The 16,604-nt window shown below is 32.3% G+C and overlaps 1 protein-coding gene across 1 annotated transcript; it reads left to right on the forward strand.

Moving 5' to 3' along the window:
• Positions 1 to 8,863: 8,863 nt before the first annotated feature.
• LOC114278876 (glucose-6-phosphate 1-dehydrogenase, chloroplastic) lies at positions 8,864 to 15,075 on the forward strand. Its single transcript, XM_028221038.2, has 10 exons — positions 8,864 to 9,356; positions 9,973 to 10,205; positions 10,352 to 10,446; positions 10,649 to 10,763; positions 11,916 to 12,121; positions 12,216 to 12,365; positions 12,440 to 12,560; positions 12,661 to 12,890; positions 12,989 to 13,189; positions 14,353 to 15,075. Exons 1-10 carry the CDS (start codon positions 9,161 to 9,163, stop codon positions 14,600 to 14,602), a joined length of 1,797 nt encoding a protein of 598 aa, XP_028076839.1. The 5' UTR covers positions 8,864 to 9,160; the 3' UTR covers positions 14,603 to 15,075.
• Positions 15,076 to 16,604: the final 1,529 nt, after the last annotated feature.

Below are 16,604 nucleotides of genomic sequence, written 5' to 3' on the forward strand. Positions count from 1 at the left end.
AAATGACCTTCTACGACTTTCCTACTTACTTGTGCGCACCCATTGCAAACAAAGTTACACATTCACATGAGAGCAGGATGTCATAGGCGAGGGGCCTGAGAAGGCCTACTCAAACCATCATGTCATCATCTCATTAATGTGATTAAGTATAATAAGCCACTGGTTCATGACCAATGTCATAAATTAATTTCAATCATCTTAATGTGTGAGTTCTCAAAGACAAGTTTTAAAGGTTTAAGTCCAACTAGGTAATGACTCACGACTAATTCATATTCACTAGATCATAAAAGGATGTCATGGAGATATCAAGTGCGCCTAAGTCGAAAATTTAACTAGTAAGTGCTAATCCCCTGCACCTTCAAGTCAATTTTATTCTCCATACACTTTACTGCATCTAGTTGAAAGATGACGATACTCATCTTGCTATATCTATTTCTCGCTTCATAGTTACTTGCAATTAATTCTACTATCCACAAGAATGAGAGAATAAGCTATCAACTATAACAGCTCCTGAAGTAACTTAAATGCGAATTAGGCTAAAGAGTCTAATTTAACACGATACTCTCACGAGCCATGCGTCAAATTCTTAGAGTCATAACAACCTTGTCAGCTTTGACTTTTTCATTATTATGCTGCAACGTTTGCGCTTAGTGGTAAACGTCATTCAAAAACGTTAGCCTAGCTAAGGAATCATACAAAGAAGCCCCTCCTCATGTCTCACACTCAAGTGTGGAAACAGTAAGTGTCCAGTCTTAGACAAGTTGGCAATGCTAATAGATTTTGCAGCCACTAAGCGCTAATCTTTTCACTTAGTGTCAATAAATTTTGCAGCTTCTAAATGCTAATCTTTTCACATAATGTTAATAGATTTTGCAGCTTCTAAGCGCTAATCTTTTCACTTAGTGTTAATTCAACGCACACTATTATAGTGCATGAAATTTTGCTCCATCCACTCTCAATAATTGGGTAGAGAGCAAAACACTGCTCATACTTGTTACTCGTCTTACACTTAATGACTAATTTATTTAAGCTCGCATTTCTTGGATGACGTGACTCTTGAATGTCATTTCATCTAATGATGTAACATTATTTACAAGTCAAATTACAAAGTCAATCCGCGCAGCTCAATAGGCAAGATCATATACAGATCTATTGAGGGCTTACTAATTTCATAACTCCAAAACTCGCCAACCAAAACTACGTAGCGTGCCGCTAACCATAGCACATACATTAGTTTTTATTATGCCAAACAAGGCAACAAAACCACGGCGACTTTGAGTCATGTTTCCTTACTTTAGCTCAATTAAGACTTGACCTAAAGTCTCCAAGACTTTTGCTCATCTAAAGAATGGGATTACATTATTCACATTTGAACATCTTTACTAAGTCTAGGTCAACCAATTAACTTCCATAAGCTAAGTCAATTTAGAGAGAAATTCGCATTTGGATTAATTTGATTAGCATAATATAATTTTGTCACAAAAATCTAAATTAAATAGTGACAATATTACACAAGTCACAAGATCAAAAATCCGCTATACTCGTAATCATCTCTTGCACCACAGGTGACAATTATCCAAAATTTAATTTAATTTATGCGCAAAATATTGGTTTTCGGAAGTTAATCTACAAAGATTTCTCTCAACCGAATAACCTCCCACTGACTATGGCATGTCTAAAAGCATGATAAAAAAATTCTAATTCCATACAATAGCATCATAATGTAGATTCACAATCAATACATGCTATGTTACATTTAATAACGGAATTAAAATAAAAAATAATTAATCATGCTATTATAATCACAACATATTACAAATCCTAAAAAAAATAATATGCTGTATTTAATATTCAAATTATGCCATAACAGAAACTGTATCACTTCTGAAATTTTCTGGAATTTTTCTGAAATTTTCTGGAATTCTAAATAACTAATAAACACACATTAAATTAGAAATAAAAAATTTCAGAATCTGATAAACTGAAAAAATTATTCCAGTAAATAGTAAAACATTTCAGAAGTCTACAATAAAAAATTCAACCCCAGAAAATAATTTATGCAATACCAGAAGCATTTTAAAGCATAAATAATGAATTATAATCACAGGAAAAATACTTTTTATTTTCATAAAATTTTTAAAATTTTACAAAAGATAGAAAATATAATTCTGAGTCTAACGGTACTAACCACGCTTAAAACAAAGCTATAACGAATTAATTATGACCATTTAACGTAATTCTGAATTTAAAAACAAAACAAACAGACCCTTACATCAGCAGCCAAGTCAGCGGAGGAAAAACGGCGCGGCGCAGCTCAGCGCGTGGCGCGCGTGTGTGGTGCGGAGGGCGCGCGTATGGAAAGCGCGGAACAACGCGCGCGTAGAGGCGCGTGAGAGTGCACGGAGGCGTGTGAAAGCGCGTGGCAGCGCGTGGAGGCGCGTGGAAGCCTCCCATGGCGTCAGGTGGCGCGTGAGGCCCACGCTTCGCCTTCTAGGGTGTTTTCTGGTTCGATTTTTGTACTGCCGGACTCTATTTTTCACAATAAAAACATTTATGGCATTAAAAATAACATTTAATGAACATAAAAATGAAGTGTATCACATTCTCAATCAATGAGAGTTGAAGTGCAAAAAACCGTGCACTTCATCTTCCTCCATTAATTTTCATGCATATAATGTATATATATTTATATAAAAAAATACACATATTTTAATGCATAAAAAATAAACACGAAAAAACCCATATAGGCTCTGATACCAATGTAAATCATAAAGCATTATAAATTAACGCAGCGGATAAAAATAATTCGGATCATACCTTAATGACACAATCTCGTGGGTAAATCACGTGCTTCCAAAATCTGATCAGTCAACGAACCCAACAATGGAGTGATACTACAAAATGAGTATTACCCACACAAGTCACAGTGCAAAATAGCTTGATTGTTATTTTCTGAGAGAGAGTCAGAGAAAGAGTCTGGAAAAAAGAGGTTATGGGTAAAAACCACATAACTTATATATGATATATGCATATCTTTAGATTAACCATATAATCTGATATATAACCAATATCTATCTATCCATCTATCCATATTTATTGATATGATAGATATAGATATCCTAAATGGTTATCCAAATAAATTTTGAATTCAAATTCAAACTTACATAAATAAGGTTCAAAAGGTTCAAATTCAAAAAGTTCTAAGAATCATGTCACATGAACGTCCAATTTCTAACATGTAATATTTGTTTGAGAAGTGAGAACTTGACCTTCATTTTCTACCATTTTCAAATACATATTGGAATTTCTATGAAATTTGAGGCTGAGACTTGAGCATATTAGTTCACTTTATTTGAATTTCTTACCCTACGGCCAAGGTAGGCAATTTTTTAGGGTGTTTTTTTATGAATTGACAAAACTATCGGTTAGTTAATACGTCTTTAAAGAAGTATGAAAGGATATTTTTGTCAAATCACTAAAAACAATTACTAATCAATAGGGCCACCGGCCAACCTTTTATCTCTAATAAAGTTACATTAATTAGCTTTTTAATTAGAAAGAGAACCACAAATAAATAAATAAATAAATAAATTAGAAAGAGAACCATGTGTTTCATGCCCCTTTGTCCACATGAAGTGTTGCCGGCAATGGTGTGCATGCTGCCTTACCTAATGTACGAAAAATATTTTTTAAAAATATCGATTTAATTTAAAAGAAAAGCTTATAAATTTCTCTTTTAATTGCTGTAAAGTTTTTTTTATTGATATGATTGTTCTTCTTGTTTTTCATTAAAATGATATTTTCCCAAAATGTTAGACATAGAACCCCATTATGTGTAGTAGATCTTATTAATAAGTGTACAAAAATATATAATTTAAATATAAATGAATTGAGACTCATTGTGAGTTTTATAGACCTCTCAAAAGTCAGTGAATTAGAGGGTCTAATTAGGCCACCAAAAAACTAATTGATTAAAACACATGTTTAGGTTTCGTTTGAAAAGCAAAAGTTAGGGTTTTTTTGGTTATTTTAGTCATAAAAAATAAAATAAATTTTTTAACTCAATAAGATAAAACATCACATTCAACTCATAATAATTATATTATTTCTCTCACAAAAAAGTTAAAAAAATCAAAAAAATCAAAGAAGCCTAAAACCCTTCCTAAATCAGACTTTTTAACCCCATATTAAAATAATCAAAAAAAATCAAAAAATTAAAAAATTAAACCACTTCCCAAACAAACCTTTAATATTATAAAAGTTTTCTAGTTTCACTTCCCACCGTAAAATAATAATAATAATTTTTTATTTATATTACAAAGCCTAGTGTTGTTGATTGCATATGGTTGACTGCCTGAAGGTAAAAATTAATAAAAGCATGTCTTGAATAAATGTTGCAACTATTAAACCAAAATTCATGAGATTGGAGAACTGGCGTTGGCAGGCCCGGCCGGAGGTTTTCAGGTTCAAAGTCAATAATCAATTAATAAATTTTTAATATTTTTTATATTTTTTTTTATTGAATGAAGATTTTTTTAAAAAATAAAATATAAAAGATTTGTGTCAAAATCATAAAAAATACTTATCATTACATTTCAATAACTAATAAGTATCGTTTAATCTTCACTCTTCTTGTATTTTAAGAAACAAATAAATCAATCATACTTGCATAATTTAATTTTTTTGTAAAATTATTTTCAATAAATAACAATACTAATTATTTTAAATAGGCCTTTCAATTTTTTAATGGATTAATTCATTTTAAGTTAATTTGAGCCTTCCTTAATTTTTTTTCAGACTTAAAATATACTTAATTTATTAGACTAAACTATAATAAGAGAGACCCTTTTTTTGGATTTATTTTCAATGGATAGCAATGCTAATTTTTTTAAATAGCTTTTTAATGTTTTAATGGATGAATTTATTTTAAATTAATTTAAATTTTTAAATTTTTTTTAAACTTAAAACATACCTAATATATTATATTAAATTATAATTAGAGATGACTTTTTTTTTAATCTATTTTGATGGTCTTAGACAGTGACCTTGTGACCTATGGCGCAGGGCCGGCCTTGGGTGTTGGCCTTCCATGGATGGTTGCGTCAGACTTCAAATTGCCTTTGCTTCAGCCTATGGTCTGGGCCACTTCAGAGATAGCAGCCATTTTATTTATGTGAAGTCATTGTCAAAGAGCTTTTATATCAAGTTGTCAACTGATATTCTACTTAAAAAATAAAATAAATAAATAAAAGCCAATGTTGATTGTTATTATTATTGAGAGAGGAATTGAATCTACGAAATGAAGTTAATTGGTCATTATTAGGACTTAACAACTAAAAATGTGAGATGATTTAAAAACTCACTCACACACGGAAAATTATAAAATATTTTTGTAACATCAGGTATACTTTGTAATTAATTATAATTTATTATATTTTTTTATATTTTTTAATTATTTAATACAATATTTTATCTATTTATTTTTTTACCAATTACTCTCTGCGTTCCAAAATAATATTTCCTTTTGAAGAATCTAACTTTTTTGGTAGTACAATTATTACACTTTAAAAAATTTGATTTTTCAAAATTATCCTTTGATAATATATTTTTTAGAAAATATCAATGTCATAATTATACTTTTTATGTTGTTAATGAATTTTTTTAAAAAAAAGATAAAAAAAGAAATTTATATTATTTTTGTACTTGACTTTTGAAAAGAAACTAGTATTTTGAGACAACAAAAAATAAAATAAAAAATTAATATTTTAACACAAAAAAATATCATATTATAAATTATTACCTACCTATATTCCGAAATCAGCGCTCTCACACTTTTTGCATTTCGATAATATCCTAAAATTTGCTAGCATTTTAAATGGGGTATATGCCATTTCTCTTTCCACAACCAAGAAGCATAAAGTGGCCCTTCTATTCGTTGGATTTATTTGTTTCCGGCCTGGCCCAGGCTTTGGAAATGGGCCATAGGAAGCCCATCCTAGGTTTACCACAGCTTTTTGTTTTGTTCTATTTTGGATTTTTGCTTTTTTGCTTTTTAACAAGTGGGTTGGTAGAGGTTTCGGTGAAGAGATATATGCTATTTTTGTTTCTAATATTTAATTCGTGTCATTTTAATTTCTGCAATTAAAAAATAATAACTTTCATTTCTCTTCATCTCAACCAATGATAAAAAATGAAAATCATAAATACATAATAGTAGTAAAAACTGAAGGGGGGGGGGGGAGATTATCAAATAAGTGATATTTATTAAAAAAATAATAATAATTACAATTCAGTGACAAATTTTATAAATATTAATAATTAAAATCATAAATTTTCTCATGATTTTGAAAATTATTTTTTAAAAGATCCACTTAATTGTAATTTTCCTAAAAAAATTCATTTTTCACAAAATATAGTTGTCATCTAATATGTGTATATTACTTACATATCAAAGCATATTGCTTATGCACTACAAATATATCATTGAAAAATGTTAGTTTTTATTTATTTATTATTATTATTTTTTATCTATACTATACTATTATGTATGTGAAGACCCCTGATTATATTGACATGTCATATTTTAAAGTTTTTCAAAATGTCCATACAATACTAGTTTTTAATAATGTATATTTATGATTTTCAAGCATTAAAATGTTTGGTGATTGAAAAAATAGTCATCCATTTAAAACAACATAAAAAAGTGTTAATTCATAAATAATATGAAATATTATTCTAAAAATATTTAATAAATTTTTTGATTAAGAACACTAGCCCTAATCCAATCAAATTGTCGATATATATCTTGAGAAAATTTCACTTCAATAAAAGTTTAAAAAATAATCACAAATAAATTGTAAATTTTATAAATATTAATAATTATAAATTTTTTTTATGAATATGTAATAAATTTTTAAAATTACCACTTCATAATAATTTCCTCTTGTATATTTCAACAATTACTTGTCCAGACCAAAAAATGGATTTTAACTCTCAAATTGGTTCTAGAAATTCGAGTCCGTAACTGGAAAGTAATTTCCCGGCAGCCAAACAGACCCTCAATTGTTAAAACGAACGAACAAACAAACGAACGGCCAAACTTGGTCCTGTAGCAAATCATCCCATCAAGAAAGAGGAATCAAGTTGACTCCAAAGCTAACGCGAATCACGACACCATATTACCAAAAATGTTTTAGACCTTTTCAATTGTCACCTCACTAGTGGTGGTATTAGTGATGGTAAATTAGTGGTCTATAGCATTGCTCCCATATTACAAAACAAACATCATAGAAACTCTTACTCCAGTACCTCATACACACGTGGAGTTAGATCATCTCTAACAGTGAATTAAATTTGACATCAGATTCAAATTTTGGTGAAAAAAGTATTTTTTGATGTTCCAATCGTTTCACCAAATTGATATCAAAATGAGAATTTAACAAAAAAAATCATCAAATTGAGAACAAGGTATTGATTTTACCAAATTACTGTTCCTGACCGTTAAAGTAGAAAAGCTTAAGAATTTTACACATGGTGGTCGACCACCTGGATGACCACCTGGTCGACCCCTTGGTCGGCCATCCGGTTGACCAACCGGTCGACCAGTGCATACAAACATTGGCCTGCAAACTGGTTCAAACAATTCAAATAGGTAGGTTCAAACAGTTCAAAAAGGTAAAAAAAAAATTTAAAAAAAATTAGTTTTACCAGTCGACCCATCGGTTGACCAATCGGTTGACCCACAGAATTTTGATGCACTGTTGGAGCAATTGATATCAAATTCAGAAAATGAGTCATTTTTTACTCAAATTTGGTGAAAAAAAAAGTTCACCGTTGGAGATGCTCTTAGTGATTGAAAAAAGAAAAAAAAAATTCTGACTAAGCCTCTGTTTGGCAAGTTGATTTATGGGCATTTTTTACTATTTTAGCCACAAAAGATAAAATAGACTATTTTAACCACAACAAACAAAACATCACATCCAATCCATAATTATTACACTTTTCTCTCACAAAAAAATCAAAAAAGTCAAAAAATTCTTCTCAAACCAAGCTTTTTAGCCTAAGCTAAAATAATCAAAAAGTTCAAAAAATCAACCAATTTTCCAAACGAAGTCTAATCACACTCCATTGGGGTCTTGGGGGTCACCCCTAGTGGGGTCCGGAGCATTTTTCTTACAAATTTTTATTTTTATTTTATTGGAGCAAAATCCAAACAATAAATTGCTTTCTTAATAAAAATATCAATTTATCAATCTATAATTTATTTTGAATATATTTATATGATAGATATTAAGTTGATAAAATACAAAATTTATGGCTAAAATAAATTTGAATCATTAATTTTTCTTTTTAAATAAATTTTAGATTAATAAAGGTGGGTTCGTAATATTATTATCTTACATCTCATTGATTTATGAGAAGTCTAGTTGGTTCAATACAATATTACGCCTTACGTATATTGTGATTAATAAAAGAGATAAAATTTATAATTTTATATTAAATTATTCAAAAACAAACAATGATCGAGACTTTTACCTTTATAAAACTTTCATAATTCTAAATTATTTGTAATATAAACTCCATACATATATAAATAGTATTCAAACATAAATAGAGAGTAAGAATCATTTTAAAAGTGCAAGGCCATCCGAAGGGGCCAAACATTTTCCTTCAAAAATATAAAATGAAATAATAATTGGGTAATGCTAGGGATATCAAATTTTCTACCAAACAAATGACAAAATATCTATGGGTGTGGGGTCCGCAATTTTGTGGGCCCTACACCATGTGAAATATTTGGTCATTTATTTGGTAGAAAATTTGAGAATTCTAACATTTTCCATAATAATTTATAATTTAGCACATGTTACGTGGTGGTGGCAACCAATAATTTTTCCTCGATTAAACCTAATTTTGTTCTCTCTCTCTCTCTCTCTGTTGTGTTGGCAAATTAGCGAAGCAAAACCAGCCTTTCGGAGATCTCAAGGGTCTTCTACCTCTCGATGTATTCGAAGTTCTCTTGACTCCTCCCCCACCCCCCCCCCCTCATTTCTCGACTCTGTAAAACCCTTCCATTCGGCTCATCTTTGTTCAAAAAAGACCTCTCTTTCTCTTCGATAGATTCAATTACATACAGAGACAACTATATATATAGAGGGAGATGTCGACTCTTTCTTCATCCACGCATTGTCGTTCGTATTGTTCTTCATCATCATCAGCTTATCCGACTTCTTCTTCCAATCATGGGTATAGACGAATATCCGTTTCTTCGATTTTCCCAAAGCGATTCCTACCCAGAAACGTTTCTGTGCAATCGAACCGAAAATCGTGGTCCAATGTGGTCTGCATGCAAGATGGTTAGCTCATTTCGCTTTTAATTCCTCAAATTTTATTAATGAATCCACGATGGTGTAAATTCGATTGATGTTCATGTTTGTCTGTCGATTAAATGAGTCTGCTAAGTAGTTGTGCGAGAGGGTGTACTTCTATTCTATGTATTGAGAGAGTTGTAAATTTAATTAATTTTCTCCGTTTCTTGCGATTGCCTTGAAACTAGAGGAAAGGAATTTTCAACTTAAATATTTGATTAACCATTACTTTTTGAAATAAAAAATGGAACCTTTTTCCACCCAATTGGACCAATTCGAATATTTGGCTAAGTTAACATCCTAATTGCTATCAATTTAACTCAACAAATAGATGTTTGTTGACAAGTTCATCCTTTTGCTTTCCTCAATTTTATCCACAGCCAGATGGATGGTTCTAACACTTGAGCTTATTTAGTTGCCTATTTGCTTTTTTTTCCTGCTGTTCAATCTGATTGTATGCTTTGCTTGAAGTTAAAACTACTACTGGGCTTGTGTTTTTTAGTTCTTATCTTTGGGATGATATTGATTTGATGGGTTATATTTTGGTATTCAAGTTTTTTTATTTTTAAAATTAAAATTCTTATGTAAATGGCCTTTTTGGTAGGTGTAGTAGCCGCAACAATAGCCCAAATTGAAAATGAAAGTCGTTTAAAGAAAATGAAAAATGGGTTGTTGTCAGTTGCACCTCCAGAGGAATGTAAGGACGCCGCTGGTTTTGATAACAACAATGATAAATCCACTGTCAGTATTACTGTGGTCGGAGCCTCGGGGGACCTTGCTAAGAAGAAGATATTTCCTGCACTTTTTGCACTTTATTATGAGGATTGCCTCCCAGAGGTTTGTATAAATCTACTTCATTTATCCATTATTTCTTTCTATTTGGAAGTTTTAGTCTGTGATTTGTGTCAGCTTAGTAATTGGTTTCCTTTATATGTTATGTTAGAATGGAATTTTGTAACACTGAAGGATTTGTTTGGTTGCAGCACTTCACCATCTTTGGGTATGCCCGGAGTAAGATGACCGATGCTGAACTTAGGAACATGGTTAGCAGGACCCTTACTTGCCGGATTGATAAGAGGTGAACCCAGTTCTATTCTATCTTTTTTTTGCATGATTTGTATGTCTCTTTAGAGCATGTTGCTATGGTTTGTCTTGACTACACGATTTGATTATAGTTCTCAATTTGGGATTTAGTTGGTGTAATTGTTTATTGGAGCTTGCAAATTAAGCTTTTCTTTTTTCTTGAAAAGCAATATATGAGGTTTCATTTGGTTTTTCAGGGAGAACTGTGGCGAAAAGATGGATCAATTCCTTCAAAGATGCTTCTACCATTCTGGTCAATATGAGTCTCAGGATGATTTTGCAGAGCTTGACAAGAAACTGAAGGAACATGAGGTAATGTTTGGTTGGTCTAAACCTTTTTAAGCTCCATGAGACTAACTTCTCCTCAACATTTTAGTCTAAACTAGCTTGGGATAGTGAATTTTATGACCACATTGTGTCCACAATGTTTTAGATGTGTTGTTCTTTGATCTGCTTCTTTTAAATGAATATTATTGAATCTCATTGAGATCCTAAAATGGGATGTAAAAGGAGCTGCCTAGTGCACAAGGCTCTCCTTCTATGGGGTTTGGGGGGGAAGGTCAAATGTACGCAACCTTACCATGTTTTGAACCATTGATGCCCACTTGCCAGGGTTATAAAATGGGATCTACGTTATGATTATGGAAAAATATTATTGTCTTTGACCATAATCATGTGCATTATCCATTTGGCAAGAGAGTCCTAAAGCAATAGAATAACCGTGTTTTTGGTTGACATATGTTCTGAATCATGGGAAATGTGTAGTTCCTGGGCTTATGATCTAAATGTGACAGAAATTTAGAGAAAGATGATTTGTTTTTGATTTGCGACTTAAAATAGCAAATTCTTTTCTTTGTTGAACAACTACACAATCATAACCTATGCATATCAAAATCAATAATATCACCCACGAAATTTGGTGATAAATATTCCTGTCTAAGTTTAGACTCATGAGATTTGGAGAAGGGATTGCTAGGAAGTGTTTCTAGTTGGACTTTTTTCTTTTTTTATTTTGAGCTGACCAAATTATCAATTTCAGCATTCAGGTTGGTTGGTTGATTGTTTGAGGATAAGATCTGATCATGAGAACTTAACACTATGGTAGGATGGTTGTTATAAAGAAAGGCAATCAAATTATGTGATGTAGGACAAGTGAAGGGACTACTCTTCCTACAAGTAGTGAGCCAAAACTAATATGGGACAATGGTGAAAGAGTTATTTCAATGTTAATTCAGTTTTTTAGGCCAAAAAGCTTAGAAAAATTGTGTATAATTGTAATGTTTACATGTGTTGACCAAAGGTAGGGTTTGGGAATAAAAGAAAGAAAGGTTTTAGGGACAGTTTCCGAGTGTTGTGAACAGCAAGGTAAAGACAGGCTAATGGGGATAAATTGCTTGTTTTATGTATCCAAATTTCAAACGTATCTATTTCCATCTAGATTTACAATGATGAACTGCTATGCAGGGTGGGAGGGTTTCGAATCGCCTTTTCTATCTATCAATCCCACCAAATATATTCGTAGATGCAGTACGATGTGCAAGCCTCTCTGCCTCATCAGCTGATGGCTGGACAAGGGTCATTGTAGAGAAGCCCTTTGGTCGGGATTCCGAATCTTCAGCAGCTTTGACGAAATCTCTCAAGCAATACTTAGAGGAGGATCAAATTTTCAGGTGGTTCTTGCTATCTGAGTCAGATTCGTATTAGGAAGCAATGGGCTATAATCTGATCATTGTGGTTTTTATTTATTTATTTTAATTTAAACAGAATAGACCACTATTTGGGGAAGGAGCTGGTGGAGAATCTATCTGTCCTTCGCTTTTCCAACCTCATTTTCGAGCCCTTGTGGTCCAGACAGTATATAAGGAGTGTACAGTTGATATTCTCTGAAGATTTTGGCACTGAAGGGCGGGGAGGGTATTTTTCTTTCTCAAATTGGTGTTTAATCAGTCAAGATCTGATCTTAAACTTAAAATTATGGGTTGTTCCAGATACTTTGACAATTATGGGATAATAAGAGACATAATGCAAAACCATTTGCTTCAGATACTGGCCCTCTTTGCCATGGAAACCCCTGTCAGTTTGGATGCAGAAGATATTAGAAATGAAAAGGTTTTCCTTTACTACCAATAGAAAACTTTATAATTATTATTAAGAGACATAAACCAAATTTTTTTTTTTGGAACTAAATTGATGATCGAATGGGTGTTAGGTCAAAGTTCTACGTTCAATGAGGCCTTTGCAACTCGAAGATGTGGTCGTAGGACAGTATAAGAGCCACACAAAAGGAGGTGTATCTTACGCAGCCTATACAGATGACAAGACCGTACCCCAAGACAGCCTAACTCCAACATTTGCCGCAGCTGCTCTTTTTATTGATAATGCAAGATGGGATGGGGTGCCTTTTCTTATGAAAGCCGGGAAAGCTTTACATAATAAGAGGTCTGTGAAACTAAGAAGTGATCTGAATTGACAATGCTTTATCTCCATTTGATCTTTTGATATATACTTTGTGTAATATTGCTTTTTTTTTTCCCCAGTGCTGAGATAAGAGTTCAGTTTAGGCATGTGCCTGGTAATCTATACAACCGAAGTTTCGGTGCAGATCTTGATCAAGCAACAAATGAGCTTGTTATCCGTGTCCAGCCAGATGAAGCTATCTACTTGAAGATCAATAATAAGGTCCCTGGTTTGGGTATGAGATTGGACCGTAGCAACCTAAATCTTCTCTATGCAGCAAGGTACTATCTAAGAATTTTGGTAGAATACTGATATATACCTTTATTGTTCTTGTTATAAAAATCATTGTTGCTGCCAATCTAACCTTCTCATGCATGTGTTACAATATACTTGGTACTTAGTATTTTTGGTAGACATTTCATTGACTGATTCAATTACCTACCTAACGTTAGAATCGTTGTCTTTAAAGGGGGAAAAGCTTCAAATATGAGCCATTAAAAACAGTTAAAAAAAAGCTTGCTTGATGTTTTGTCAAGCTGTTGTACCCTAAACCTTGACATGCATTAAAGATGAATGTTTTGAATGTGAATCATGAGACACATATCAGTGACTGGTATGTAGTTTTACATGTGAAAAGGATTGTAAGTAGGGCTGCAAACGAGCCGAGCCAAGCCGAGCCGAGCTTTTCTGAGCTTGACCTCGGCTCGTTTACTTATCAAGCTTGTTTATTGAGCTCGAGTTTGGCTCGATAAAGAACTGGACTCGGGCTCAGCTCGGCTTGGCTCGGCTCGTTAATATTAATGAAACTTGAGCTCGGCTCGATCATTTTTTTTTAATATTATTTATATTATTTAATATATAAAAAAATGTATTTATATTATTATTTATATATATTTATATATTATTTAATATATAAATAATATATTTAGGCCTCGTTTGGGAACAGGCTAATTTAGTAACTTTTTGGCTATTTGGCTAAAAAGGTAGGTAAAAAAAACTTGTATGTTTGGGATGGCTTTTTGGCTAATTACGAAAAGATGTGCAAAAAGTAGAGAGAAAAGAGAATCTTTGACTTTTTGATATGAGTTGTTGGCTTTTTGGCTAATTTAGTAACTTTTTGACTAATTAGCTAAAATAGCCTCTTGCCAAACGAGGCCTTATTATATAATTTAAATAAAGATAAATGAGTCGAGCCGAGTCCTTAACGAGCCGAGCCGAGCCGAACCGAGGTCGTTCATGAACAGTTCGTTTCATTTGCTGCCCTAATTGTAAGTCACAAAGTATCGTTAGATAATCACGCTAGTTGTGATCCTTTGAGAGTTTTTGTTGTCCTCCATTATATGGTGCCCACCAAATGTTTTAAGCATGTTTAAAAGAGTTTGAATTTTGAAAAAATTGGAAACACTTCACTTCATCAATGTTTTCTTGTGTTTGTGGTTTCTAGATACTCAAAGGAGATTCCCGATGCATATGAGAGACTTCTTCTTGATGCCATTGAAGGGGAGAGGAGACTGTTTATTCGAAGTGATGAACTTGATGCTGCTTGGTCGCTCTTCACACCCGTACTCAAAGAACTAGAAGAAAAGAAAATTATTCCTGAATATTACCCTTATGGGAGTCGCGGCCCTGTTGGAGCTCACTATCTTGCAGCCAAATACAAAGTTCGATGGGGCGATCTTGGTATCAAGCAATAGCTTGAGAGTATATGCATAACAGTGGAAGGAATGTTTCCATGAATCATATTTAGTTTATTGGGCTTACTTTATCGTTGGGAGACTATGGTCAGAAGCCAATAGTGTGTGAACACGTGTAATCAGGGAAGGAAGATTTGGGCGTTCTTCGCTATTTATGAGTGCTAAATTTGTTCTTTCCATTTTCCTGATATTGTTTCTTTGTTATGTCAGGTTTGATGGAAGATAGGTTAGTTTGTCATTACAAATCTATTTCAGATTCAGATGAATGGTTTCTCCCAATTTTCAGCAGAATCAACACAACTTAAAGGCTATGTTTGGAATCTTGGATGTGAGTGGGGATTTGTGGAGGGAAAAGGAGTAGGAAAAAGTGTTGAAATTTACGTAATATTTTTGTCACTTTTTTCCTTGTGTATTTTTTTTCTTTTTTTTTCTCTTACTTTTATGATCCAAACACAGCTTAAAGTTTTTTTAAAGTTTTTTTTTGTGCATGATAATGATGGAAAAGGGATAAAAGATAACTGAACTGAATCGAGTATTAGTGTTTAAGCTTGAATTAATGAAAAACTTAACGACTTTTTGAAAGCTCAAATATTTTAATTTTTTAATGAAAAACTTAATGATTTTTTCAAAATTTAAATATTTTATTTTTTAGATACATTTAAATTAGATGTATTTAAAAAAAAATTAAAAATTGACTCAAATATAAAAAAATATATATATAATAAAAAATTAAAATTAAAAATTAAAATTTTGATTTTAAAACTAAATAACCAAACAAATTATTTTTAAATTATTAATTTTTGTGTCAGACAAACAATTTAAAATAGATGTTCTAATGACAACGAAATTTATTGGATCCTCAAAAGGACCCAAAATGAATTAACCAAAAAAATTAAACAAATTTATTATGCATCTTATGCATTATAGCACACTAATTTTAAATCGGTAATGCTACGTTGCTCGAAACTCGTGGCTGGAGTTTGGCTCAACACCAAAACGACGTCGTTTTGGTGTCGATTTTGATTTTTTTTTTTTTTTTTCTTTCTTTTTTCCGTGTTTTTGTTGCAGAACAAAGAAGAAAAAGAAGAAGGGAGAATAAGAGAAGAAGGGAGGAGGAGGAGGAGGAGGAGGAGGAAGAGGAGGAAGGAGAGGAGGGGAGGGGGCCATAAAAATCGGCTGGAGGAGGAGGCGGGGCTGCGACTGCGACGATCGGCGAGGCGACGGCAGTGATGCTGCGCGACGATCTCCTCCCTCCCTTCTTCTTCTCCCTCCCTTCTCTTTCTCCTCTCCCTCTTTCGAGCCAATTCGAGCCCTTGGTGTCGAGCTACGGCTCATTTCCGATTTTAAATATACGTGATGAAATTTTCATAATCCATAGAATCAATGAATGACTCAAAACACTGATGTTTACTAGTGACATGTTTTATTTGACAGTGGATTGTGTTTAGTTGAAGAATTTGATAAAAAATTTGGAAAGAGAAAAGAAAAAAGTGTGTGAAACTGGGTGAAATATAAGTATGTTTTATTCACATTTCACCTATCTTTTCTATTTTCCTTTTTAAATCCCTCCTTAAATTCTCCAATCAAATACAGTATTGGTGATTAATGCGGAAATCGACAGTATCTGCCCAATTGATGATGTGACCGATGTTACAAAATTTATGCTTCTCATGGTGAATCCTTCAATATTAAAAATATATATTAAAAAAAAACCATTTACAAAAAAAAAAAAAAAAATTGTTTTTTTTAATAATAAAAATTAATGTGGTGAAAATAAATATTAGAAATGATGTTTTTTAACTTTCAAATTTTTAAAAATATGTAAAATGAAAATTGATCAGATTTGTATGGTCATGACTTGAAAGTCTTCTAGCCATTTTATCAACAATGTCTTTCATATGGTTCTTAGTGATCCTACTATGAAGAAGAGGGATACCCAAGTACTTACCCAAATCATTGATAAGAGACGTACCATAATTGTAATTGAGGGGGAGAGCTTCTT

This window comes from Camellia sinensis, chromosome 5 (genome assembly GCF_055761805.1).
Source record: "Camellia sinensis isolate YWXY chromosome 5, ASM5576180v1, whole genome shotgun sequence".
NCBI classification, from domain to species: Eukaryota; Viridiplantae; Streptophyta; class Magnoliopsida; order Ericales; family Theaceae; genus Camellia; species Camellia sinensis.